Source organism: Aplosporella prunicola, assembly GCF_010093885.1.
Source record: "Aplosporella prunicola CBS 121167 unplaced genomic scaffold K452scaffold_5, whole genome shotgun sequence".
In the NCBI taxonomy this organism is placed as follows: Eukaryota; Fungi; Ascomycota; class Dothideomycetes; order Botryosphaeriales; family Aplosporellaceae; genus Aplosporella; species Aplosporella prunicola.
In genome coordinates this window covers 937,673-965,056 of record NW_022983533.1, presented here as the reverse complement: position 1 = coordinate 965,056, position 27,384 = coordinate 937,673, and the positions used below count along the sequence as shown (strand labels likewise).

Below are 27,384 nucleotides of genomic sequence, written 5' to 3'. Positions count from 1 at the left end.
GATGGCTGTTTATAAGGTTTAACGGACAGAAACATAGTAAAGATCGGCCTATTTATGTTGAATGGTTGGCCGCAACTCTCCCCACAGAGGACTTGCAGAGCAAGGTGTTTTCTAATGTCCATGAAGCGAGTGTGTATGTGGCATGAACGACTGGGTGCATTCACTTTTTGTATGGTCGATGCCTCTTTCAAAAGTATAAAACAAGGCAAGCTAGTTGTGTATGGATTGATACCCATAACTCGTCTGAAAAGGGTATTGGCTATAGTTTTCAGGGAACTGTGTTGTTCCACAAACTCCGTACAGTTACCTTATCAATCCATTCATCACTGATAGAGCCGCTTCTTATTTTATATCCCACCTCTTTGGCCTGGCCGGGGAGCAGCAAGAATGCATTCTCGTCAAAGCTCAAAACTACATCTGCCGGATGGTCCAGCCATGCCCAAACTGCCACTCCCGTTGTTGCTTTGACCACAAATTTGTTTGTGGTGTTGGAGTAAGAAAGCGTTAGTTTTGGGTCTACTAGCTTGGATTCTGCAAGGGAGGTTGGATGGAACCAGTTTTGATGAGTCAATGTTTGCGTAACATTGCTGTTGGGCAACTGGGCGTCCACACTGACCTCACAAACGAGGATTACGTTCGCAAGATCGTATCCGGACAAGGTTTCATTCGTATTGGCACCAAGTACAAGAGTGGTATTCAAGGGACCGACCGTAAGAGAAGCAGAAGGAGCCGTGCTGACGTTAAGCCGATTTCCGGACCAATCGTACCAGGTAAAGTTGGCCGTCCCGGTAGCAGTTGACCATAAGTCGGAAGTCACGTAGACCTCAAGGGACTCTGTCATGCTATTGAAAAAAGGTGAAATGATGACAGGCTGGTAGATGTCTCTTGCCACATAGTGTAACACCTTCCAGCGGCCATCGTATTCGATGCCAGCCCAAGTTGGTGCCTGCCAGATATCTTCCAGTTGCCAGTACAGGGATCCGAGTTGACGTTCTGGCATTCCGCTTCCACGGCGGTAGAACATAATCTGGCTCTTGTAAAAATCTGCCTGGAAAATCTGGGTGGTATGACACCAAGCGGAGAAATTTGCAATGGGATCTTCTTTGTGTGGCACAGGGTACCATCTTTCTGCTGCAAGTGTCATTTCCCCCATTCCTAGCGAAGTGTTGTAGTAGTTTGACGTGTTTAGGCCACCAGGTGGGTAATGATGGTTCCGTAGCATAATGGTAGACGAGTTGAAATGCAAGTCGGAAGCCGAGATTGCTTGTCTCCATGTCTGGAGTGAAGGCATGGAGTGGTATCCGAACTCATTCGAGAACCTCCCCACGGGATACGTGCTGTAATCAAAGGCAACAGAAGAATCGTAGTTATAGTAATCGGTTTCTCCGTATATCGATCCTGGCGTTTTGTTGTCATATCTTTCAATCATGGGTATCGGTAGGCTGAAGTTTAGCACTAAATACCCATTGCTGGTACTACTCGGAGCGTAGGAAATGCTTCTGCTGTTTTCAAAGACGGCCGGTAGTAGCGTACGAAGGAATAGAGTTTCATACTCAGCCAGATATCGGGGGTATTCATCAGGAGCCGCTTTCTTGGCCGTTGGAAGCTCCAGATTCTCCATTTCGTTTCCGCCTGCCCAAAACGCCAAGGATGGATGATGGTTGACCCGGCGGGTATTGTATATGGCTTCTTCTCGGACATTATCAAGGAACTCTGGTTCGACTGGGTAAAGGGCATCCCCAAATTGAAACTCGCTCCATAGGAGAAGGCCCATCTCATCGGCAATATCGTAAGCAAAATCAGGCAAGTACGCTCCTGAAGACCAGACACGGAGCATGTTTTGGTTGCCATCCGTAGCTGATTCAAATAGCTGACGGATGCGATCCTCTGTTACTCTGGGCCAGAAAGCATCTGGTGGGATGAAATTGGATCCTTTGGCATAAAATTCGTGGCCGTTGATCTCAAAATGCCAGTTGTTTCCAGGAGCAATCCCTTGAGAGAGCTGTTCCTCGGTGATTACGCCTTCGTTGAGGACAATAGTCCTGAATCCCACTCGCTTGTTTGTCGAAGTGAGCAAGTGGTCGTCAGCCCCGACAACAGCTATGGTCAGATAGTACAGAGCCTGCGGACCAAGCCCATTTGGCCACCATAGATCCACCTTTTCGCTCGGAACAATGGTGTTTCCCGTAATACTACCGTCACCCACGGTCACGTTCGACAAATGACCGGCTGTGATTGTACTGTTGTTGGCGTCAAGAAGCTGGTAAGCGAGGCCTGCATTCTGCGGAAGTTGGCCCAGGAAGTCCACGCTGGCATTGAGAACCCAGGGTTGGTCTTGGCTTGGTGGTAAGTTGTTCAATTGGCCCAGGCGGTAAATATCAACAAGAGAATTGCGTAGGTGTATGGCGGAGGCTCCAAGTTCAATCACATAGGCAGGCTGCCATGGACCTGCAGGCGCAAAGGCCGGACCCTGGCTGAAATTAGCAAACTTAGGATACATACAAAAAGGTCAAAATCACGTACCCAGTCCCAGCCAAAATCGCTCTGCTCTTTCCGGATGAACTGGCGGTTGGGATACTCAAATGGTATTTCAACACCGTACGGCCATTCTTCTTGATTTGGCTGTGCAGCGATCTCATTGGCAATATTGGGAGCACTCCCAAAATTGATACTGAGGATTATTTCTCCAGGGCAGCGCTTGACTATTTGTGAAATCTCAAAAAAATGTTGGCGAAACTGGTTGTTTGTCGAGGCCACATGTTCTCCACATAGCTCGATGGTAGTAAACGTGTCGAGCCCATTGAACAGGAGGTACGTGTACGAAGTATCAGAGCTTCTGCTTGACTACATCAGCATATCTTGGGACAACGCCTTCATTTTTAAATAAAAACAAGTTCACCTACAAACTTAGCGGAGTCGACGTATAGGTCCAATTGGTCTCCGCCACCCAGCGTAGGTTGAAATCATTGAGGCCAAAGTAGGGATCGTCTATCTTTTGAGCGGCATACAGATCAAGATGTGCTTGCGAGGGTAACCGGGCAGCGACTGAGATGTTCAACGAGGGATTTGACAAAGTCCACCTGGAATCAGAAAGATCAATAACATTTGAGTAGGCCAGTTGCGTGACATAGGCTACGGAGGTCACAAGTAGGAATTTTAAGTCGCGCATCGTGATGACCATGCGGTCTGTTAACAGGACGAAGGAGCGAAGCTTAAATAGTCAGTCACCGCGGCTGTGTGTGGGGACCGCAAATCGCAGATGCTTTAATTCTTGTCTGGAACAGGTAGCTTACAAGGAAGAATGCAAGGTACGTAGCCATTATCAGGATATTATGACGCGATTGCTCAATGGCAAGACGGAACGGGGCGGGGTGCTAGAAGGGTTAGTTAATGCGGGGAATGATGTGGGCATTTGGATGAACATACAAACCCCCACTAATTTTTATGCGGGCGGCGGGGAAGCGGCAGGAGCCTTCGGATATTTCGGACTTCGGACGGCTGCATTTTATATTGACTTCCGACTGCAAGCAATGTACCTGACAGCGACTCTACTAAAGCACGTGATGTTTATAGCACGAGCTGAGTAATCAGTTTACATGCCAGCTGCGGAATGGACATGAGTCTTCAGATATAAAAGCAAAGTTTTGTGACATCGATACAAGAGAGGACCGACTATTAAAAGTACCTGCTATTCTCCAAATTAATATATTAGCATTTCTCGCCGAATGCGGCTTCTTCCATTGGTTATGCCTTCAGAATCAAGGATACCGGCCATGGCAGCACTGCAATTCCACATTCCAGCGGGTGTATCGTGGTCGTTCGGGCAGATAAGCTGTAGGCAACAAAAAACATCCATTCTTATCCCAATTGGGTAAATTATCTTCAATAACAAAGGCGCGGTGGCCTAATGGCAAGGCATTGCTTTCCGGTATTTAAGATGTTTAAAAAACTCTTAAGACACCTAGGAATCTGGCAAAGATTGCGAGTTCGAGTCTCGTCCGCGTCGGAATATCTCTTTTGTCATCCGGAACGTTGGTGGGAAGGAATTGGACTGCTTGTGGGCCGACTTGGGCGGCGTTGACGAAGTGGAGAGGATTGAGGAACATTAAAAAGGGCCGGGCATAACTTATTGCGAACGCCGAGGCGCTGATCCCGCTATTTTGTTTTGGAACTAGCTCGGAATGTGGGGACTTCGGTGCGAAATACTACATCTTGACAACCACATGGTTGTATGTAGTGAGAAGACAGAAAAAAAATGAACAGGATGTTCAGACTTCTACTAGTCGGGTCTGAACAGCAAATTGACCAGACTTGGGGCAGAAGGTGGCAGCTAGAAAAGACGTAGACACCCTTGCAAACTGGAAGTGAAACCGTAACTGAACATTATACCGACGGGTATTTGGTATATGAAGACAAAACAAAACACCATTGCCCGTCCTTAAGACAGCCAATCGAACGCCGATCCCGGACCATCCCGCCCCAATCTTTGACCCAAGTCCTGTGCAAATGCAACCAACCAATCAAGAAGGCCAGGCTCCTCCCTCCTTCCTCTCTTAGCCCAACAGTTAGAGAAGAAAGGTCTCCTCCAAGACACCGTCAATCTCTAAGGGCTGTCAAGGAAGATAGGGTCATTCTCAATGCCCCACTTCCGCGTCTTCAGCACCCTCTGCTTCTTCGTTGGACTTCTCGTCTGTGCATCCCGCTCCAGCATCTCAACCTTCCGCCTCAATGCGGCATTCTCGTCCTCGAGTGCTCTAACTCTCCCATCCTCACCGCTCACAACCTCCTCTCCTTTGTCCTCCGGATCCTCATAAATGCTGATACCCCTCGCTAGTAGCTCGATCTTGCGGTCCAGCCGCTCGTCATTCTTGTCCGCCTCCTCGTCCCAGCTGGCCTTGTACTGCCGCTGCAGCTTCTCAATACGCGCCTCATACTCCGCGTATAGCTCGTCACGCAGCTCCTGCTCCAGCGCGAGCATATTAGCCTCGGCCGCCCGCCACGATGCCTCGGCGGCTTGCCGCCGGGCTGCTTCTTCCTGCAGCTGCACCTGCGCTACCTCGAGTCCCTCACTCAGCCGCGCTACCTCGCCCAGCGCGGTGTCGAGCTCATCTTCCATCCGCGCGATGTAGCTCGCTGCGCCCGCACTGGGTGTCGCGCGTCCACTAGCGCTCGTACCAGGGCGCTGCGAATGGCTGTGCATGGCCGTTGGACCCGTCTGTATCGTGCTGCTGACGGAATGAATGCGTGGCACTGTCACTTCGCGCGCCAGTGCGCTGTATCGCAGGATCTGAGACGTGGCATTGTAGTCGCCGACGGGGTCCGCCGTGACGATCATGATGGCTTTTTGGGGGCTGCGGTGGTGCGAGCCATGATGATGCTGGTTTTGTGAGGGAAAGGAGTTGGAGAAGAGGAGCTCGGTGAGCTTGCATTGCCGGAAGGGGACAATGTTACGCTGTTGTGCGTCAGTCGACCAATACGCCCAAAAGTGCTGACACGAGATACAAACCTTGTTGCCCTCCTGGTTATCACTCTGCATTTGCATACATTGCCCCAGGTACATCAAACTCTCGTTGATTTTACCGGCTTCCGCAAGAGTTTCGCCAGCCGTTTTCGCGTTTCTCGCGCGCTCGGAGCCTGGAAGAGGTCAGTATGTTTCAGGTACTGTCAACATACGGGCGTTCTTACCGGCAAGATCGCAAATCGTTAATGTGCTGCTGGCCCAGGGCCCTCTCGTGGCTCTGTGCCTCTTCTTGACTTCCAAGCAAAAGAAGCCATGACTCCTTGAGCTCACGGCATTGCTGCCTGTACCAGTAACCTTCCTTTCCATAAGTCCAGTCTCTAACACCATTAACGCTTCCTCAAGGCTTCCGCAAATGATCTTTTTCAATCCTGCCACAACCTTCCTGTCCGGTGACTGCTCGGTCGGCTTGAACACCAGCGCTCGGCGGCGGTTCGCATTCGCTTTGAGGTTCTGGGCGGCGCCGGTCAAGAGGTCGAAGATACGGTCATTGTACACCTCGTACATTGAAACGACGATGGCGTATTCGCAGGTTTGGTCGACGTCGAGGGTAAGGTTGTCGGTCGAGGGGACGGATGGTAGGGCCGTTACGTTTGGGGTGTAGCGTTGGCGTGTGCCAAAGAACGAATTGTTGCCGTCCTTTAAATATGAGAATTTGATCTTAGCTGCTGTGCTCCGTGTGACGCGTGTGATACTTGATGCTACTGGCTTGACGGAAGAAAATATTTTGGAGGGTGAAGGTATCTTTGAAGGTGAGGGTATCTTTGAAGGCGATGTTGTCTTTGTGGGCGAAGGTAGTTGTGGGTAGAGGTCGTCTGATGTACAATTGATAAGAGAGAGTTGTGGTGAGCATACCAATCCAGGCGTTTGCGCCCTCGACGACAGTGATGCGCTGTCACCGTAGAGAGTGTCCAGATATAACGACGCAGGGAACATCTGAGCTTCTGAGACATCTGCTGCGGCAATAGATGGGAAGGCAGAGGAGGAGGTGAGGGGGTCGACGAGGAGGTCACCGATGTTCTGGTAAAGTACATCCAGTGTCATCTGTGTCAATCCGCGTTGTGTCTTTGACCCGAGGATAGTGTGGCTCTGGAATCATTGTCAGTCTCGCGGGTCTATTTTTACTCCTCATCCTTATACATACCTTTCCGGAGCCCGAGACTCCCAGCGTGGCGAGGAGACCATCGCGGCCTTCCCTACCCTCTGCGCCGAGCACGCCGTCAATGAGAGGCAACACTCCAGTGCCCTGGAAAAGTTCAATCTGCGCAGCACGCTCTTCGAAAACCCTCGTAAAGGCGAATCGTTCAACCGCTCGCTTCCGCCGGTCTGGTTCCGGCGGCCTGATGGTGATGTGCTTGGGGAACCCACGGTCGGGCGCTTCGACGTCAAGGAAGCGTTCGCCGCCAGCGGCAGCGGCAGGGCGGAGCCGTAGGTATACTTCGAACAACGAAGAGGTGGCCATCTTTTTTTGAGGTGGTTGTGTGGAAAGAAGATGGTGCAGCTTGAGACATTTGGTGGAACTTCTAATTGTCAATGTCAACAATCGGTTGCCCCGGCAGCGCCGGCTCGCTTTCCCCGGATTTGCGCCCCCTTCCCGCGAGCCGCGTCGCCCTTTGACATCATCCCTTCCTTCCATCACCGTCCCCATCTTCCGCTCAATCCGCTGAATCCGTCGCCGGCCCCCACAACTCAGGCATACGATGTGTAACTGAATAATGACGTCTGCTATCCATCTTTTGTTGGGCTGCGTGCAGACGTGTAGCCCATGGCGTCTGCAGCCGGGCATTCCATCTGCCTAAAAATAGGCACCGAATAAGTTGCCCACCCCACGTGCTAATATACCCGCGAAAGTACGACTTACTCTTTACCCTTAGATATATTTATGGCCTTATAATTTTATAAGTTCTTTTACGCCATTATATTTTCCTTATTCTCGTGCCCCAATAGGTTGTTTTACACACATATATATACCTTTGTACTTTTTAAATACAATAATATCTAGTACCTCTTTACTTTTATTTTATATACATATCTACCGACTGTCAACTATAGCATTGTAACCTATTAGAGCTACCTTAGAAGTACTCGATAGGTTTACTAGACGTTACTTTTTGTATAGCAAAGGAGTGGGCTAAGTAGTTAGGTAAAGTAAGTCGGCAAGTTCATTCGGAACCTAAATATACCTACGCTATAGATTTCCAGTATGTATAGTTGAGGCTCGTCATACGGCCGCGCGGTCGCGCATACTAGTTATATCCGTCCTATCCCGCGGTGTCTATTTTTAGGAGTAAGCATACCTACATAGAACGATGCCACAGTACTACATTGCGCACCAATCAGACACATGGACTGCATGTTTGCGGTTGCATTAGTCCAGCCTCCATTGGAAGATCAGCCTTGCCATCTAGCTCCATTGCTGGGTATTAAATGATCTGCAGTTTCTCGTAGAATCTTGACATGCATTTCGAAGAACTGTAGCCATTCACGATCATCCCTGTACATATAGGTACGTACTCTTTCCTTGACTTCTATTGCCTCATCGTACTTGTATGTATCTCACACTAACCGCTTGTCAGCAGCTTTCGAACCATGTACTAGACCCTGCAATTGATGAAATACGACCATGAACCACACCGTCGTTTCAAATTCGGCCAAGAACGATACGGACGGGCTATACTACTGTGCAACGCCAAACCCAGACATCTCTGGTTTAGGTGTAAGTCAACATAGAATGGCTCGAATCACCGTTGGCAACCATAGGCCTAATACTATTGTCCGTAGGTCATCATCTCCTTCGCTTTTGCTGCAGTTCTTACGACTGGCGCGGCTGTTCATGCGGCTGTCCTAGACGGGATGGCCAACAAGGAGCACGTCGTCATGCCCAAATTCATCGCCGACTGGCTTTCAAAAAACCGAAGGCCGGAGAGCATACGCAATCTTGAATTTCAACGAGAACTTCTTGATCGGCTAATGATTGCTCTCGCGGATCAACAGTTGCTCACCGGCTTCGCCCTGCTGGTGAGCGCTTTTGTCCTAGCCGGCAAAGACGTCAACAACCTGGAGTCTTTTGATAGCAAAATCTCCTGGGCCCAGTGGGATCTTGTCGTCCTTTTAAGCTGTCTCAGCTCCAGCTCTCACCTTGCCTGCGTCATCACATTGAAACACTATTTTGTCAAATATCACACTTCCGCCTGGCTAAGGATAATTTTGATCATTCTGTTCGCAGTCCTTGTCGCGGTATCTATTGACCTTGGTCTCCGACCTTTTAGGCCATTCTGGGATTTATACGACAAGGTCTTCAACTTTTCAACACAAAGGGTCCGGAAATTTACAACCTACAAGGTCTTCTATTACCTCTTTTACTATGCCATACCGCCATTTTTTGTCATCTACCCGTTCTGGATATCCGTCATGCAACTATCGCAGGAGATACAGTCTAGAGTACACAACTTTCTCTGTCTCCAATGGCTTCCGGAAAAGCTGAAGAAGCATTTTCGATGGAAGAGATTCAGCAACTGGCTAGAAAAACACAAAAAATGCGCCGGCCGGTGGTGCATCGTACGTACGACAAAGAACATCGCCAGGTTTCTCGTGTTCTCCAACATGACAGGCGCCTTCTGCATGCAGATAACTTTCGCCGCGGTCTCATTGTTCTTTGTACTCATGCAGAAGTTCTATCCCACAACCCACCGTAAGGACGGTTTCATAACATTCTGCAGTCTGAATAACCCAGAAGAAAACGCGTGGGGATTTGGGCAAATGTTGGCCTTATTCATGCTTTGCCAGCCCTTTGTGTCGGCCATGGGAGCATACTTCGGTGAGTTCTTCCCCATCATAGCGCCGTCAATGATCCACTGACGAACGAGCCAGAGCTCAAGGAGAGAGACAAACAAGCAGAGAACACCGCTTCTTGGAAGTCAGAGCGCTCGATGAGCATCAGCTACGAGCGAGTCCCAGGCTGCGAACCATCGTCAGATCTGTCACTACCAGCATGCCTCAGGCGGGACACCGACTTTCCCACTGCACATCTGCCACTATTGAGAAGTAGCGGTGATCTTAGAAGCGTGCTGCCCCGCCATGAGACGGTCTGACTCTGCTTGAGCACTGCGCAGCAGCGATTCACGCGAGCCTAGCGACTTTGACCGCAGAGACTGGCCCCTTATCAGGGAGCTTAATATGGACTTGGCTTTTCGCCGTTCCGGCTTGAACATGAATATGGCGTCCGGTTGACTTGGCGGATCGCTAGAGTAGTTTAAGCTTTTCGGGCACTTTCTCACGTCTGCCTGCATACGTGAGGGATGTCAGCTTCGCACGATCACAGAAAGCCGGTTGGGCCGTGGAAAGGCTTGCGCTTAGCCTTGTACAACTCAAAGATCACCCAGTCGATCCTTTCGTACCTCCGAAGCTAGCCAGCTGTTAGTTTCAGCTATGACAGCACTCATCGTGCAGTTGTTACCTGCTCCCGAAGATGCCGTGAGAGACATAGTAGTAGTAGTGGCAGCACCAGCAGCAGCACCAACGTACGAGGTGAAACCGCTACGCGGCGCGGACGTTTGCCTGTGTATCATGAGATGGACGGCCATCAGCAATGATCCCAGATGCCGCTTCACTTCTAGAAACGACTGTACGCCCGTACGATAAGAAGCACAGCCGTGTTCCGGCATTTGGGCGCGCTGAGAAGCCGCCCACAAGGGCGGGCGGGCATAACTAACGGACGGCTCCGTCTCAAGTAGGGCCCCTGGCGCCCGTGTCTGTGACAACTTGAGCCTCCGCTACCATCACCCTTGCAGTCTGCTTCAGACACACACAGGGCGACATGCTTGGTTGCTGCTGCAGGCAGGCATCACGACAGGGCCTTGGCCAAAACCATACACACACACTACGGCCGTCAACCTGAATCTGAACAACCCCCCTCCATCATCCTTCTCAAAAGACTAGGCTAGGCTAGCCTCGCACTTGAGTCACCCCACGGCAAGGCGGACTCCCGAAGAGCCAGGCTAAGGATATATCGAATATCCAACCCAATAAATATAGCATGCCGTGACCATCGCTGATGGCCGCCGTCGCACGGGCCAGTGAGATGAGGCCTGCTGCCTGCTGATTACCATGGAGGGGACCACTGGGCGGCAGCGTGCAGATGTCTACATTTTGGAGCGTCAGCCGCGGGCGCGGGCGCGCCACAAACGGGCACACGAATGGCTCCTGCTGGGGCACAGAGGGCCCGTTCGCTTCCCGTTTCTGTACATGAGTCGGCGGCGGAGAGCGCGAGCTGCAGTGGAGCGTGGCGCGTCGCCAGAGGCCTGTCACCCAGGGATCATGGCTCGGCTATAGCCTATGAGCCTGGGCGAGCAGGGGTGGAAAACGTGGGCTGGTATGGAGGAGTGGCATGGGGACCGGCGGCAGACGGATCGTTGGGACGGTTAGTGGCCGGGCTGAGATGAGGCGCCATCGTACCACCCTCTCTCTTGTACGCAGAGCGGACAGTCTGACACATTGTCGCAGTGCGTCGACGCAAAAGGAAGCGCAGCCGACGGAGCATCAGAGATGGCGATCTGCTGGGAGCCGGGGCACGGGGCGGGCGGTTGGCCAGGTCGGACGCTTCAGCCAGACGGACACCCTTGCGCGGAAAGAGTCGGTAGAATCATTAGCAGGAAACACGGATGGTGGGGGTCAGTCATGATTGCCGCCGACGGGGACCCTGTTCAATACTACTGACAGCGGCTAGCCAACGACGCGTAGAAGCAGCGACGAAAGCTCATCAGCAAAATATGACCAGTTGCATTTTTTGCTTTGCAAGGAAAACGGGGAGGCTGCAGTGATCTGCAATGCGGCTGCAGCTGGATGGGGATCGATGGGAGCAAGGGCGACGCTGCGCCTCGTGGACCCGGTGGGCGAAGTGCAGAGAGGGCGGGCGGATGAGGCGTGAGCGCGGGCGGCGGCACGACGTGATGCGGTGCCTGCGGGGGCCCGTGTGTCGCGGCGTGAATGGGAGCGTTTCGCATCGCGGCCCCAAAGTCTAAAGCGCGTCAGCCTGCGCCGCTCGTGAAGAAGCACCTGACTTGCCGTCGGACATTGCGCGACAAGCCAATACACCAAGCGAGATTATGACGTTCGCTGCACCTGCTCCTGTAATTGCGGACTTTGCCGTCCGTCCCTCTTGTTTTGTCTGACTCTATCTTACAGCTAATCTCTTTTTTCCTCTTCTTCTTGAACGATCGTAGAATAGGTAGTAATGGTAGTGGTAGTGGTAGTAGGTAGTAGTACACTCTTCTCCGGCGTCGAATAAAATAAAAATGAAGAAAAATGTGTGTTAACTCCGTGCAAATGCCGTTTCCCTTCTGCGTGCGCGTGTGACGAAAAAAGTAAAAAAAAAAAAAAGTGATCAGTACAACCGCCCCGGTGCCGTTACTAGCTGGCGTCTTCTTTGTGTGGAAAATCAAAAATCCGCTCGCCTTCTAAAAAAGAAGAAAACTAAGAGAGAAGATTAGGAAGAAGAAAAACAGCATATCAGGCCAGGGCCCGGCTTGGCTCCTAGACCGTCCGTGGTAAAATGGAACCTGGATGAAAGACGCGTAAAAGCTCAAGTCCGGAAAGCGCCATTCCCTCGTGTTACGCCAGTGTGGCACTGGCACCAACCCAACCCCAACACCTTACAGGAGAAAAAAAAAAAAGAAAAAAGAAAAAGAAAAAACAGACTACATCCCTCATGTCATCGTGACTTTTTGGTCGAATGTATAAATCACATCGCGAACAGGTTTTCGTGAAAAGAATATCCGGAAAATGTCCGTAGAAAGGCGGCTGCCAAAATCATAGCTTCCGGTCTAGTGGGCAACCAGGGGCCTCGTGAATCCTTGTGGCCGCGCAACGAAGTTGGAAAACTGCTTGACCGCCATCTGGGCGTGGTGGAAGGGCTGGAAGAAAGGGCTAATCCAACCGTTGCCGGGAGAAACGTATGAATGCTGAACCGCAATGTCCGCGGGAGCAGACACGCTGTTGACGTGCGTAATGGATGATGTCGAAGAGGCCGAGGAATTGGAAGAAGTGTGAGAGAAAACGGAGCCCGAATCGGATCCTGAGCTGCCAGACGAGCCGGAAAGCTGGTGGTAGTTCATAGGCGACAACGGTACCTGGGGAACAAAGTTGGGCAGGTACTGGGGCATAGGAGCCACTGCAGGGTAGACCGGGTTGCACTGGTCGTAAGCCTGGAGTGGGGGAGACGGAAGAGGAGCAGGAGCGTAGGTGGGCGGGTTGGCCGGCTTGGTGAACGTCGGGCAGCGCAGGATGGCTTCCCTCAGGTGGTCCAGAGAGATCCTCGTGTTGGGGTTGGGGTCGAAGATTCTCCGCAGGACCGAGTCCAGCTCAAGGGAAATGGGCAGGATGGACCTGAGGAAGCTAGGGTCCTTCATGAAAGCACGGAAAGTGGAGTCATCGAGGGACGCCTTCTTCCACGGGTTACGGCCGCAAGTGAGGTTCACCAGAATAACGCCCAGGGACCAGACGTCATTGGGCGCCGAGGCGTAGCAGGCGTAGGCCTTGGGGTTCAACTGCTGGCATTCTGCATAATGGTTAGGACCTGACTGGGACGCAATCGGAGACGAAGCAATTACCTGGCGACATGTAAAAGGTGGAACCGCATCCAAAGTCCGAGGTGATGGCATCCGAGGTGGCCAGGCCAAAGTCAGCGAGCTTGACAGTGTTACCGTTGTCCGTGACCAGGATATTCTCGGGCTTGAGGTCCCTGTGGTAGATTCCGAGGGAATGGCAGTAGTCCACGGCATCCAAAATCTGAAGGAAGGCTCTCCTGGCGAGCTCATCATCGCGAGCGTATCTTCCCCGCTCGGTGATGTTGGAGAAGAGGTCGCCATCCGGGCAGTACTCAAGAACCACAAAGGTGCATTCCGGGGAGTCCATAATCTTGACCAGGGAGACGACATTGGGGTGGGAGCTGGCCAGGTGGTGGAGCTGGATCTCGCGCTGCTGGAACTTCCGCTGGCGGGGCTCGAGGTTGAGCTTGTTCAGGGCCTTGACTGCGTACTGGACGTGGGAGTGGATGTCGACGGCCCGATAGACGGTTCCGTAAGCACCCTCGCCGAGGATGCCGACCAATTGCAGGCGGCCGGCGAGAATCTGGCCCAGGCGGTGCTGCGGCGCGTATCCACCAGGGGTCGGCGAGGCAGGAGGAGTGGGCAACATGGTCAAGGTCCTGGACAAGAACGGAAGAGGAGAAAAAAGAAAACCGGAAACCAGGACGGCCAGGAGAAGAAGGAGGATTTGGATTGGTGTGGAGGATCCGCGCGGAATAAAAGGAAAAGGAAAATAAATTTAGAAACAGCGGAATCTGGGGGTTGGTTTGTTGGTTGGTTGGTTGGTTTGGGTGGGTGAGAGTGGAGGAGGAGGAGGTCAAGGTAGGTGGTCGAGGTAGAGAGTGAAGAATGGATGGAGAGGGATGGTAGAGGGAAAAGGGAGGACGGGGCGGACAAAAGAGGAAGTGGTGGTGGTGGTGGTAGCGGACTCGGTATGATGTAGGCAGGCGGCGGCAATGATAAGTGAGGAAGGCGGCGTCGCAGGGCGAGACAGAAGGGAAGGAACAGGCTAGGCGAGCGGGCTTGGGGCGGATTGACGTTAGCGGCAGGCGCAGTGCGGAGGGTGCGCCGTGCGCGGGCCTCCCTGACACTTGGCTGCATGCGTCGCCGCGCCCAAAGCGGCCTGGCGCATTCCGCCCGAAAAAATGTCGCAAGCACGCGGAATCCTCTGGTTTGCTCTTGCCCAACTGATTGGCCGCGCTGCGCCCCCCGACTCGTGCGCCTCCATTGCCAATCACCGCCCAAGATTGCCCCCGCCGGCCAATCCTGCGCCCGTCATGCGACCCGCCGCCATCGCTGATGGCCCACCCGAAACGTGGCAGGAGTCTTTTCATGCCGCTCCACAGCCCTGAGTCTGGCCCGGGTTCGTGTTCGATGGAAGGATCCTGTGCGTCAAGCTGCTGCAGCCTCCTTGCCGCCTCATCCATGCGGCCGCGTAACCCGATCCGGCCGCTGCCCGCTCTGGAATTTTCCAAGCCATGCGAAACACCTCTTCTGCTCCCCACATGTCGTCGTGTCAACAGGTGCAACGCACACCGCTCGTCTGTGCTTATCGATATCGCTCCCCAAGCTCCCCACTGGCCGAGCAAGCCACTTGCGGCCCGCAAGGCCCAAGGCCCCCTCGATCATGGTGATCGCGCCATCTCCAGTAGATTGTAATTCTGGGGTTGTTTCTTCTTCTTGTCGGTGAATGACGCCCTTCCCGCCTCTCGCTCTCTCTAACGCGTCACCAACGCGCAAGCTGATATCATCGCGTTTGGAAGAGCATAATAAGAGAGCTGAAACGCCCTCACTTGCCCCGTGTCGTAACCCCCAGCTTACCATGCGCATCATCCGCCGCCCAGGCCAGTGAAACGCCAACGCCGCAAGCGGCGGGAGCGGGCGTCGTCAATAGTTTGACTGTCGGGAGTCGCACAAAGACGGCTGTTCCCGGTCCTTTGTGATGGCCAGCCAGTTGCACGCTCGGGACTGCAAGGCAGAAGCGTTACTCCAGCACTAGAAGAAGAAGAAGAAGAAGAAGCGCGCTGACAGCACCCGGCTTCAGCTCCTTGTTGAACCCCTAAACCCGCCTTGCCGGGCCGGCTTGGACGAGCCGGCCTGCTGGTCCTACTCTAGGCTACTGCCGTCAGCTGCTCGACTTTTTTACACCATTTAGACCTTTTCATCAAGGTAATCCGAGTTCCTAGCTCTTACCTCTGCGTGACGCAACAAAAGCTTCGAGGGCGGGCTTGTGTTCACCAAATCTGCCGGTACGGCCTCATCAGTCCTAACGGCTGCAGGCATGCTTGCCGCAGGGATTGGATGTGCTTTGTCGACGATTCAAGGCTGAAGTAGGTGGGACAAGGAGCATACAAGCCACCTCTTTTTTGCACGTACCTGGGAGGCGTGTGCCTGAAACGACCAGTCACAGCTGAGCAATGATGCATCCCGTGTGCCTTTCAAGCCTCGCCAGGGCTTGCGTGAGTCAGAACGCTGCAAGACGGAGGCAAGAGGCGAATGAAGGTGGAGAAGCTCGAGACGGGCGGCTTGACGGTACGCCACCGCCCGGCACGTGATGACGGCAGCGGAACAGCCTCGGCAATCCGGCCGCAGCTTCCCCAGGCCAAGTGACGCGCGCGCTTCATGCCCGTTGCTCTGCCCGGCACGACGCAGCAGCAACCGTCAAGATGGTCCGCGAGGACCTAGTCACCTCAGCGGTAGGCTCTCTCGCCCTCTCATCCTCCTGTCACTAACCCCGCGCCAGGTTTCATGTGAGCCTTCCCCGCGCCACCCCTCTAGTGACGCCTCTCACCACCATCCTCTGCAGTCCTCCAGGACCCTTCGGTCGCCAGTGCCCCGATTGAGAAGCGCATCTCGTTTCTCCAGTCCAAGAATCTTACCCAGGATGAAATTGATGCTGCCCTAGCCCGCGCAGGCTCAGCTCCAGCCGCTTCGGCCCCCGCACCTCAAGGCTATGCCTACCAGCAACCGCCGTCGCCTGCACCTCCTCCCGGATATGGCGCCTATCCGGGATATTGGCAGCAGCCTCCGCCTGAGTAGAGCACTGCCAACCACGTCGTGCCCGAGGACGAACGGCTAATAACAGCCTGATAGGGTCCCGAAGCGCGACTGGCGCGATTGGTTTATCATGGCCACGGTAATGGGCGGGGTCGGTTACGGCCTATACTTTACCGCAAAGGTGTGATCTTCTCTTCTGTTGATCGAATCTCCCGCAATAACTTTCTTGTGACCCATAGCGTTATATCCTTCCTCTCATCGCTCCCCCTACGCCGCCACAGATTGAGCAGGACAAGAACTCGATTGATGAATCTTTCAACCGCGCATTTGCCCTTCTCGAGCAACTCGAAGCGGACACCAAAGCACTTAAAGCTTCGGAGGAAGCCCGGACAAGCAACCTGGATACGGCTCTCTCTGAGATGGAGACCGCCACGGAATCCCTCAGGGAATCTCTGCGGAGACGGGATGCCGATAGCCGGAGACTGGAGGATGACGTTCGCGGATTGAGGGAGTTGATACCTAGGGCATTGGAAGCGCACAAGGAGAGCACCGATAACCGGCTGAAGGACCTTTCGCAGGAGCTCAAGAGCTTGAAGACATTGGTTGCGAACCGGATGGGAGGCGCCAGCTCGCCGAATACCGCAGGCGTGAACATGTTTAGTGCGCAAGGCACTGCGGCTGTCAACGGTGCTGGAAGCTCGACCCCAGGAACAGCCACGCCAGTACAGCCAGCGGCCGGATCAGGAGCGTCAGATGGTCAGGATGCTGGGCCATCGCCTGCGCCAACAGCATCGAGGCCCATAAGCGCAAGTCCGTATGGTAGATTCACGAGCGGACGAGCGGCGATTCCTGCATGGCAGATGGCGGCAGCTAAAAAGAATCAGGAGCCGTCTGATAAAAAAGAGGGGTCTGAAAGCGGACCGGCCAGTGAGGCAGGGGCTGGGGCGTAGGTAGAAGGGCTGGGGTCTCTTGTAGTGCAATACGCGATGAGATAATGGAATGCTTGTTTTAGTATTTGTGTACAGCTCGGGCCTTTTGCCGGGCGCGTCAGAATCCCACGACCATGTGAAGGCAAATCGCCAAGTCAGGTAACTGATGTCCAACAAACTATGTGGTGAAGCGAGGAAGGTCCACGCCCTCTGCCTTATGATTTGATCGCTACCAGGGCCCTCCTCGGAGCGCGTGGCCTGACCCGCCGCTTCCCGCATACGGCGTCTTTTCCGTAGCACAGGCCCGGGAATAACATCATGATGGAACGGGGCCGCTGACGGTGCGTTCTCTCTTCATCTCGCCGACAGTATTTAACTCTGTACTTGCCCCCCGCTGTTTCGTCTCAGAGGGCCTGTGCCAAGCCTTGCATGCACCCGGATTCCTGCTTCCGTCGTCACAGCCCTTCGCCGGAGCTTCGTCTTTCGAAAAAAAGAGCGAACGGGCGTCAAACGCCTGTTGAGGAGTACAATTGCCACCGCTACACGCCAAAAGGATGCGAGCATCGAGAGAAGGCCGTAGCGCCGTCGTCCCGTACAGGAGGACTATGGACAATTTCAAAGCGAAGGCGCGCCTGGCTCCCCAGGAAATTGGATCCGTCAGAGGACTACTACCACTCGACTACATCTACCACAGCCATGCTATACATTGATATGGAACTCCCTAGTGGATCCCCGTCATACGGACTTTTCCCATAAGATACGGCATTTGCTCGAAGATACTAGGTGCCAATGACCAGTTGTCAATGTTGCGGATGTGCTCCTCAAACGCCGGAGAGAGCATGAGGATACCCGAGTTGCTGTCGTAGAAGAACATGCGAGATTCTTCGTATGCCCAGTTAACCGACAGGGAGTTGCCAAGCACTCCGGCCACATGCTGCTCTTGATTGTGCAGAAAGTAATCTCGCACGGCAGGCCTGCTTCGATTAGCCTACATCACGAGGACCGAGTCTCCTGCATCACTCACCAGGGAAGAAAATCGATAGTCGGGTCATGAGGTATGACCGTCTGGTTTTGCGTCGGCCTTACCCATTCCGGAAGCTTTTCAAAGTTCTGTTTGCTTGGGCAGATTTGCCACTTCATTCTTGTCAGTTTCTTATCCGGAATTGATTCCATTTGCCAAGGCGCGGACTTGGTTATTGGAACTTGCAGATTACAATGCCAAGACCTGGGAAAAGATGGGATATTTGGACCGCTCACCTGTAACACGTCCCTAAGCATCCCCGCGAGTGCAAGCTTCTCTGGTAACCCCACTTTGGAGAAAAATACATTCGTAATCCTCGCCACCCAAACAGACAACGGTTGCTCCAGCGCAAAATCCGTTTCCCCAGCGAGTATGGCATTGTAGTCGACTTGCGGAAGACCGAAAACTTTTGGCATGGGGCAACCATCAGCGCGAAGCTGGCGTTTTGCTTCGCGGAATGTCGTTACAACGTAAGTGATGGGACTAACTGTAGATGATGTTTGCGGCATTGGATGATTCATGTGTACGCTTGGATGATTCAACATGTGGCTCGAAACAGAAATACTGTGCGCGTTGCTACCAAGGATTGGATTTTGTTTGCTTTTCGAAAGTTAGTGTCTGCTTTACCCCTAACCAAAGGAATTTTTGTCACTGACCTTCCTGGTAGCATGGCCGGGGTAACCGAGTCTTCTCTGAATGTTGCAACGTTCGTCGCATTTGGAGAAAAAGGGTTATCGGCCATCCAAACTCCGCTATCACTGGTCGACAAGAGAGGATGTGGGGGCCACTGCTGCACCTAATTCATGTCAGCAACTTCCAAATCAGGACTCGTCTGCACCACTGCCTAGGGATATATTCTAGGCAGGCTAGCAAACCATGCTATCACCGAAGCGTCATGCCCGGAGTCCGAGGACTCGTGTTGTTTCGCTCATTGGCCCGCCCTAACCTGCACCGGAGTCCATCCTCACAAATATCAATCGACATACCTCTGTGGGTTGAGCGAGAGCTTGCTGCATACTAGGACCGACATTCTGGTCGTATTCCATGTAGTATGCAGGAAGCGGCTCTTGATTCGCTGCGCTCCTCCTGCTCCTCCCTCCTAGAGATCCAACAGCAGTGTCTGCCTCCTCGGATGGTTGTGATGTCCGTGGTCCCTGAAGTATGTTTTTTATTTCCTCCGCCGAGTGTTCTGAGAAACCGTTGGTCTGAATTTCCAAAGCTAGTCTCGTCGCTGCTTCTTTTTGTGATGTTGTTGCAAGCAGAGGCAAGACGGATTTAACTTCCTCCAGCTCTTGTTCCAACTTCTTCACATTGACCCGCAGAGTGCCCTGCCACCGGTGTTCTTGTCGCATGTCATAGTTGCATGTAGATCCCTTCATTGCGCAGGTATTGCAGACAGGTTGCAGTCCATTGCACTAAAGATGTGTAAGAGTCAGCCACTCTTATGCAGGGTCTCCGCCAACGAACCTTGCTCTTTCTTTTCTTGCATGGCACGCATGCTATGGCTGTGATACGGCCCCGCTTCGAGCCGAGTTTAGGAATTGTCGAGGTAGGCGATGGAACGTTGTCAGAGAACTGAGGGGAGACTTGTGGTGGAGTAGGGCCGACCTGAATAGGGCGAAACAAGGGTCGTTGTTGTTGATATGTCGGCATATCTACACTTTGAGTCCAGTCGATGGAGGAGGAAACAACGGATTGTTGGGCAAAGGATGCAGATCGCGCCGGCAGTGGTGCGACTGCCTGGTACGCGACACTGAAGCGTGACAGGTCTTCCGAAGGTGTCGTCACCAACGGCAATGCGATGGGACACGAGAGAAGTTCTACGCATTTCTGGTGTCAGTATCAGCGCAGCAGAAAACTGTTCGATCTTGAAGTTGATGATTGACAGGGTCTTCGCTTGGGCACCATTTGCAGCCGGCAGTCCCCACTGTCTCCCCGGGGCTTGTTCCCGCAAAAAGAGCATGGTTGATGAAAGCTCTGGAGTGCCACGCGAGCCGAGGAACCAAACAGATGCTACGACAGTCAGGGGAGCTTGCTTACCTGACAGCATACCACGGCTGAAATGTCTAGTGCGTGGAGAGTCGTCGCCAGACAGGCCAAAAAGAGCCAATTAGTCGATAGAATTGGCCGTTCTTGGCTTGAATTTGCGACCGTGGCCGGGCTGATCGGCCCTCTTGAGATACCGAACCCAGAAGCTCTACAAGTGCTACAGTCCCGACGCCCGAGTCTATGGACCATCAGCTTGGGGACCAATGGAAGGATTCGGTCGACTGTTCGTGCAGTAAGGGTCCCACCTCCCGGGGGCGCGGTCCAAGATGAAAGACGGAGTTGCTTCCTAGGTCGTCGGTCCAGGCTGTTCAATGAAAGAGGGCGGAGAAGAGCGGGAGGGTGCGGGCACGCGTACGGATCAAAGCCACCGGGAGCAGGAAGAGCGATGGTTTAAAGGCTGGTGATGGCTCGAAGAGAGCAGGGCAGGCGAGGGCAGGCGACGTACGACACTACTGCTGTCTGAGCGTGGTCCTGACATGTGCTTCCCAACGTGCTCTTGGTTAATAACGTGCGGCCGCTAAACGGACCAGAGTCGCTGTCAGATTGCAGATTGCATGCGGTGGCATTTACCTTTGGACGGGGAACTACACGATCGATCCGCTTGGCAGGTACGGTACCGCCTGTGCCCGCACTGGGGCGTTGATTGCCAGACTTTCCGGTACGCTACCCAGCCGACTTAGTGCCTAGTCCAACTAATCCTGAACCACCTAGTGGCCCTCTGAGGGTCCGACCTTCGAGCATCTCTCCCACCTCGTAAATTTTGCAGGGTACTGAATCAGCTGCCCACTATGGCTTGCTCGGGACCAGGCTCATCGGCACCCCCAGCTGTCCACGTCTGACTCGGCTGCGACGATTCAACGGGATCCCGCCGCTACCCATGCTCCCTCCATCACGGCTCCTAGCAAGCAGATCGGACGGCTCATATCAGCGCGCTGACGTCCTGAAATCCGCAAAATACTCAGGTCGTCAGCAAACCCGCCACCGGCAACTAACCCAAAGGCATGTGGTCTAGATCGGGATCGCCAAAGTCTCGCTCGCATCACGTATTTTCAGCGTCGCTGGCTTCCTGGCCCTTTGATGCCCTGCCGTGGTCAGATTTCCCTTCTCATCAGCCGTAAGCCTGTCACGATAATGAACCACTATCGGCCCGACTGGCACCACGATCACCCCCCTCGTCAAAGCACCAGTACTCCTAGTGCCACAGGGACGAATGACGCGTGCCCCAGTACCCCATACCCTCAAGCCCTCGAATGTCGACAGCCCCCCTCGACAATTGGATGAAGCCACTTTAGTGGCAACTACGAGTAGTAGCCGAAAGCCGCCTGACCTGATTTCTTGCTGGCGATCTCCGGCATTTGATTACTATCCTAGGATTAGTGGGATTGCTCTTGCAATGCTGTACTCGTAGCAGAAGAAGCACTATCTCAACAATACTAGAGGAACGCTTCTAGTTTCTTCCCAAAAAGCCCTCATCAGATCTCATGGATACGTGCGTACGGCGAAGCGAGTGCTTTCCAGGCTTTATTGGCCACCCAAATGACAACGCCTCAAGTCGATAATCCATCTATACCCGTACAGTACAAGCACAGTGCCGAGCCGTCAACGATGCCTATTTGTTGTTAGCAGAGCACAGCCTCCAAGTTTGTGCCGTCCACGGTACGCCACGGGGTGGCGTCTTCATTATTCCGGCGCAACTGCTTTTCTTTCGCTGCCTGTGCTTAATTATGTTTCATACCCCCACCCGTTAAAGATCGCCAGTTGTTGATGCGCCAGCAAAACAACGCCAACCGTTTGCTACTCTACATCAGGATGCGGGTAGACTCGGTAGAGCACTTGGCCCTACTCGAGTACAACGGATTACGAACCGCGGCTTCCAAATTAGCTCCGTTAGCCTTTTATTCGGATCTCGCCTGTCAACTTTCCCAAGTAGGTATACTGTGAGGGCTGAACCAGCGTGGATCTTCCTGATGAAGGCCCACTAGAGTCCATGAATCTTGCCTATGTAACAAGAAAGTTGTCTGCTTTAAAGTTTCAGTCGTCGGCAATTCTAAATAAGGATCACAGTGGATGAGTGCATACAAACTTGGCCTCGGACAGTTCCCACCGGCTAGGTGCCATCGGTTAACTCGCCTCACAAACGGGATGCTGAGCATTGAACGCTGCGTGGGCCCGCTCCTTCATACGTTCATGCCAATTTCAAGACAATAGCTACGCCTACACTCTCAATTGCGTGTGAGCTAAGCAACCCAGGCCACTGGCGCTTCAAGGCATAAATTCTTGTGGTGTGCCACTGGCGCAAAACATCAACAATATCAAAAGCGTAGCCGCTGTACTTGGAGGATCTCAACCGTCCACTAAGCTTGGATCTGTCAGTCACCAAGCTAACCTAGTTATGAATCGCGCGGCTGCCAAATTATCAGGACTAGCTCAACGGCGGCGCAGCTGGGGCTTGATTTTGATTCCCTGCTCCCCGCCAACGTCTGACTATGGCACACTGGGAAGAGCGTGCGTCGTAAGCCTTGCAAATTCTAGTCAATGTTGCATCGTGGGATGCCCTCAGGCGATATTGCCTCCGCCCCCAAATGCAGGAAAGTCGTGGTGAGTACATCCTCTACAAACTAGCAGACGGAACCTCCCTGCGCCCCTGACGACTGAAGATAGTTTGCACTCAACGCAAGTTTCAATGGATGCCTGGAAGAAGGGCGTGTCTGGGTCACGGGATCATCCAGGCATGTCGTTCTTTATTTAGGAGTAGATCATATCATGCAAACATCTAGGTATCCTCTCTTCCTCGGTCCCCACAACCACACAGGGCATGCCATTCGTTTGGAAGCATCCGCGCCGTCTCCACTTGATGTCGACTGCCCAGACGGCGGTTGCTTGACCTGAAGTCGGTCTACTCCTGAATACAACCCTAGGGCGCGGATCTTTCGTGTCAGTGAGTGCGGCGCAGCTGCCCGATGATGCAAGTGCCAACAAGGAGTTCCGCGCGCCAGACGGCCGGCACAAGATGATCAGCGGCCTCTTGGGCATCTGGGCATCGACGGGCCGGCACGTGATGGTAGTTGCGCGGTGGAAGGTTGCTCCGTGGGTGCGGGTTCGGGGCAGGCAGGGACACCTACCACGCACCCACGCTAGTCCGATGAGGATGTCGCGATAGCATCAGCGAATCCTAAACCTTGCAACTTCCCTTCCGCGACAGAACAACCAGCATTCGCGACCGAGCCTCATCTTGATCGCGCCAGCCTTGCAACATCGAGTCCACCTGAAGTGCCGGAGGAAGGGTACATCACGCTGGTTCGGCTTCTGTCAAGTCTGCAATCTGCGTAGAGAAGCGCGCTAACCTGCATCTCCTCATACCCTCAAGCTACAAGTTGCTCCAAGATGAGTTCGCGATCGAATTCGGAGGGAGAAGTAGTCGAACACGACAAGGCAACTACGGCACGGCCTCACTCCAGGAACACCAGCGTTGACCGTCATCCCAGACCCCACGCATCAGTTTCGACATCCCCCAGGGCTTCGTATGAGGATGGCCCGCCACGTCACCGCTCCCGCTCTCCCTACAGGCGCCGCTCCCCTCGAGGGGAAAAGCGTCGCCGGGACGACGACTTTTACGGCGATCGGGACCGACATGACTCTCGACGATTCAGAGCCCGTTACGAAGACAAGCGCCCGTACGCCGATGACCGCCGAAGTCGAGTTTCCTATGCCGACTTGGACCGCGGAGACAATTCTAGAAACTCTTCCAGGTATGACAATGTCCATGGTCGTGAGCGCGACTACGAACGCGATCGCTACAGGGCGCGCTCTTCTCGAAGCCGCTCGCCACCGCGCGCATACGCAAGACCGGGAGACGACAGATCACGTCGCAACGGGAGACACGCTCCTGCCGACAGAGAAGATCGGCACCAGCAAGGGCGCGACAAGGGTATAGACAGACGCTCGAGAGGGCATGGAGAGAGCTATCGACCTGATGCTGGGAATGAACGTCGCATGTCTGCGCAAGGAGCTGACACGCATGGGGACGGTACGCAGCAGGATACTGTGATGAAGGACGCGCAATCGGGAGCGGCAAGGCCTACGGAAGGACGAGAAGATCAAGCTTTTGGCGAGACGGAGCCTGTCGACGAGGCGGCACTCATTGAGGAACGTCGTAAGCGACGCGAAGCCATCAAGGCCAAATACAAGGGTCAATCCACGCCGCTTCTCGTTCAAGCATTGCAACTTGGAAGCGATTCGGCACCATCAACTCCTCGTGATGAGGTTTCTAATATTCGCGAGGAACGCTCAGGTCAGCAATACCCTTCCAGTCAGTGGGATAAGACTAATCTACCTTTGGCAGTTTCGCCCATGGTGACTTCACCGAGTACGCCTCAGAATGGTTCGGTTCCGGCTTCACCACCAGCTTTTGCTGTTCAGGACGATGAGGAACTTGCGAACCGCAAGCGCGCTGAAGGCATCGTTACAAATGCAGATGAACCCTCGGCAGCTGACTATGACCCAACGGCAGACATGCAAGAAGACAGAGTTCGGGTCGGGCAGCGCCACAGTCTCACAGAGCCATCAGCAACGGAGGTCGAATCGGACAAACAGCATGCCCCTGTATCCGAGTCTAAAGAGGATGAGTCGGCTCCGGTGAAGAAGCCAAAAGATGAGTTCGACATGTTTGCCGAAGATGACGATGACGATATGTTTGCCCCAGAGCCTGCCACCAAGGTTACTGCCCCCGAGGGATCTGGAACATCCAAAGCCCCGCTGGTGAAGAAGTTGGACAGCAGTATGCTCGATGTCTGGGACGACCCTCAAGGCTACTATAAAGTCATCCTCAACGAGCTCCTCGATGATCGGTACGAGGTTCAGGCGCGCCTTGGCAAGGGTGTCTTTTCAGAAGTTGTTCGAGCGAAAGACATTAAAACGGGAGACCTGGTTGCAATCAAGATCATCCGCAATGACGAGATACTGCGCAAAGCTGGTGTCCGGGAAATCGAGATGCTGGAGAAGCTGATTGAAAACGACCCAGAGGACAGAAGACATGTCATTCGCCTCCAGAGACAGTTTGACCACAAGCATCATCTATGCATGGTTTTCGAGCACCTTAGGCAAGTTCAAATGGCCCTTAAATAGATAAAATGCGGTACTGACTATGTGGCCAGCATCAACCTTCGAGAAGTCCTGAAGAAATTTGGTCGGGACGTAGGGCTTCATCTGAAAGCCGTCAGATCATATGCCCAGCAAATGTTCATCGCCCTGAGTCTATTCCGGAAGTGTAACATTGTTCATGCGGATATCAAGCCAGACAACATGTTGGTCAACGAGAATCGTACAACCCTCAAAATCTGCGATCTCGGTTCTGCCACCGACATCTCCGAGTGCGAGGTTCCTGCTGGCTTGCTTGTGAGTCGGTTCTATCGCGCCCCAGAGGTTATGTTAGGCATACCTCATGACTACGGTATTGATACATGGGCCATTGGTTGCACCTTGTTCGAGCTCTATACCGGCAAGATACTCTTTACTGGCCGGGATAACAACCAGATGCTCCGGTCCATCCAAGAGTGTCGCGGTAGGGTCAGTGTGAAACTACTGAAGAAAGGCTGGGCCGAGTACGTCTACGAACACTTTGATGAGAATCTCGCCCTGTTCAGGAGCGTCGAACCCGACAAGATCACTGGAAAAGTAGGATTACACCTCTGGAAATTATTACACGATGATGCTGACAAAAATTCGAGGACGTCACCCGCATGATCAACATTGTTAAGCCGTCGCGCGACCTGAAGACTCGTTTGATTGGCAGCACCAAGGGTCTTAGTGAGGCCGAGCTCAAGGAGATCAATCTCTTCTACGATCTCTTAGACAAGTGTCTTGCGCTCAACCCGGAAAAGCGCATCACGCCGACCGATGCTCTGAAGCACCCGTTCATCCACCGTACAAAGATCTGAGAGACGCTCTTCCTTATCCACGGCTCAGCACGCTCCTTTCTCCAATTACCTCCATCGTCTGAGCCCGAGAGACGGCAGTATCAATATGATAGGACGATAATGAATGTTCCGGTAGGGTTGGGTTGGGTTGGGGTTTGGCGTAGGCAACCAATCGACGAGGACATAAGTAGATTACATACAGATCGCAGCTCAACATCATTAGGATGGCCGCCGCATTCTTGCTTGGAGCAGTAGTTATCGTCTGGCTATTCTCAATTGTATATCACTATCTGGATTGACCATTCGGTACCAATGCTTGATGACGTGCATGCTGGGAAGTACGGTGTGGAAGGAAAGGGGGTAGGTAGGTGAAGATTGTTGTTGTAATCTTCACTCTTCAAGAACCACCTAACTCTAGAGCCAGCCAAGGCAGCAAAAGTGTTGCACCGATGGCCAAGTCAGTATGCCTCGCACAATGGCATTTAGTCCAGCTGTACAGCGACAGATATACATGTCCTACAGGACGATTGATATGGACGGGGACATATGGGAAGACTTCACCAACATCCACCATGCTCCCGATTTATGGTTTCAGAGAGCAGGGGCAGCGGAACAAATCGACACACGACGAGATCACGGTCGTCGTCGTCGTCCGAGAGGCTCGCGTGCTGCTTGGTTATAGCTAGCTATCTAGGTAAGGCAGGTAGGTAGTTAAAGGGGGGGGGATGGTTTATCTGCGTTGGTTTAAATCAAGGAAGAAGAAGAGGGATGAGAAAGGGGGGAATAATAATAAACTTCACTACTACTCCACAGCATCAATCAATCAATACAGCAGACATTACCTAGCTAGGTAGGACAAACAAAGACGTGATAAAACGTGGACGATGGCCGTTCAGTAGGTACCTAGCTTCTTCTTCTTCGACGACGACGACGACGGCTACAGTAAGAAGGCTGCAGGTACAGTCAATGCTCGTGCTCGTACTGTATGGTACGTACACACGTCGGGTTTGCTGTTGCGGGCTAAAGTTTATAAATATCTGTATAACATCAGGCGTACGGGCCGGGTCGAGTCGGGTCGTTTGCCTCACTCACACACCATGACCTTCATGTAAACTACGCACGCAAGCTCGCATTCACTGAACTACCTACCCCCCCTACACCCCTACACCCGCCTCCACGGCCGCGCCCACGCACGCACGCACTACGCAATACAAGCAGCAAAGAACAAGCAGCAAAGAACAAGCAGCAAAAAACAAGCAGCAAAGAAACAGCCACGAGGATGGATGGAAGAAATAAGGAGGAGGAGATGCCGCCTTGGCCCTAGCCCCCTAACCCCCAGCCAGGCGCGACCTCATGCCCTGCCCCATGCCCT

At 53.3% G+C, this 27,384-nt stretch overlaps 7 protein-coding genes and 1 non-coding gene across 8 annotated transcripts; 4 read left to right on the top strand and 4 right to left on the bottom strand.

The window, feature by feature from the left end:
* Positions 1-268: 268 nt before the first annotated feature.
* K452DRAFT_343793 (glycoside hydrolase family 2 protein) lies at positions 269-3,169 on the bottom strand (the record flags this gene model as incomplete). Its single annotated transcript, XM_033545412.1, has 3 exons — positions 269-2,470; positions 2,524-2,839; positions 2,904-3,169. The coding sequence occupies 3 exons, from the start codon at positions 3,167-3,169 to the stop codon at positions 269-271; spliced, it is 2,784 nt and encodes a 927-aa protein (XP_033400903.1).
* Positions 3,170-3,893: 724 nt separating this feature from the next.
* On the top strand, positions 3,894-4,006 carry K452DRAFT_t40. Its single transcript has one exon. It is a non-coding gene; the product is annotated as a tRNA-Arg (tRNA).
* Positions 4,007-4,333: 327 nt separating this feature from the next.
* On the bottom strand, positions 4,334-6,991 carry K452DRAFT_356487 (uncharacterized protein). The gene is made up of 5 exons (XM_033546053.1): positions 6,663-6,991; positions 6,374-6,607; positions 5,686-6,157; positions 5,507-5,634; positions 4,334-5,452 (listed from the first exon to the last, which is right to left on the bottom strand). The coding sequence occupies exons 1-5, from the start codon at positions 6,978-6,980 to the stop codon at positions 4,604-4,606; spliced, it is 2,001 nt and encodes a 666-aa protein (XP_033400902.1). The 5' UTR covers positions 6,981-6,991; the 3' UTR covers positions 4,334-4,603.
* A 1,150-nt stretch (positions 6,992-8,141) lies between these two features.
* On the top strand, positions 8,142-9,302 carry K452DRAFT_356486 (uncharacterized protein; the record flags this gene model as incomplete). Its single annotated transcript, XM_033546052.1, has 3 exons — positions 8,142-8,234; positions 8,300-8,755; positions 8,788-9,302. The coding sequence occupies 3 exons, from the start codon at positions 8,142-8,144 to the stop codon at positions 8,956-8,958; spliced, it is 720 nt and encodes a 239-aa protein (XP_033400901.1). The 3' UTR covers positions 8,959-9,302.
* A 3,037-nt stretch (positions 9,303-12,339) lies between these two features.
* K452DRAFT_324917 (uncharacterized protein) lies at positions 12,340-13,711 on the bottom strand (the record flags this gene model as incomplete). The annotated part of the gene is made up of 3 exons (XM_033544734.1): positions 12,340-12,615; positions 12,646-13,073; positions 13,126-13,711. 3 exons carry the CDS (start codon positions 13,709-13,711, stop codon positions 12,340-12,342), a joined length of 1,290 nt encoding a protein of 429 aa, XP_033400900.1.
* Positions 13,712-15,703: 1,992 nt separating this feature from the next.
* K452DRAFT_284579 (uncharacterized protein) lies at positions 15,704-17,101 on the top strand. Its single transcript, XM_033539964.1, has 5 exons — positions 15,704-15,797; positions 15,845-15,851; positions 15,908-16,136; positions 16,195-16,279; positions 16,338-17,101. The coding sequence occupies exons 1-5, from the start codon at positions 15,768-15,770 to the stop codon at positions 17,046-17,048; spliced, it is 1,062 nt and encodes a 353-aa protein (XP_033400899.1). The 5' UTR covers positions 15,704-15,767; the 3' UTR covers positions 17,049-17,101.
* A 647-nt stretch (positions 17,102-17,748) lies between these two features.
* Positions 17,749-19,701, bottom strand: K452DRAFT_222013 (uncharacterized protein; the record flags this gene model as incomplete). The annotated part of the gene is given in 6 exon segments (XM_033536542.1): positions 17,749-18,001; positions 18,052-18,168; positions 18,292-18,576; positions 18,924-18,975; positions 18,995-19,463; positions 19,516-19,701. The coding sequence occupies 6 exon segments, from the start codon at positions 19,699-19,701 to the stop codon at positions 17,749-17,751; spliced, it is 1,362 nt and encodes a 453-aa protein (XP_033400898.1).
* A 3,611-nt stretch (positions 19,702-23,312) lies between these two features.
* K452DRAFT_284574 (uncharacterized protein) lies at positions 23,313-26,313 on the top strand. The gene is made up of 4 exons (XM_033539963.1): positions 23,313-24,388; positions 24,440-25,196; positions 25,251-25,770; positions 25,824-26,313. The coding sequence occupies exons 1-4, from the start codon at positions 23,482-23,484 to the stop codon at positions 26,031-26,033; spliced, it is 2,394 nt and encodes a 797-aa protein (XP_033400897.1). The 5' UTR covers positions 23,313-23,481; the 3' UTR covers positions 26,034-26,313.
* Positions 26,314-27,384: the final 1,071 nt, after the last annotated feature.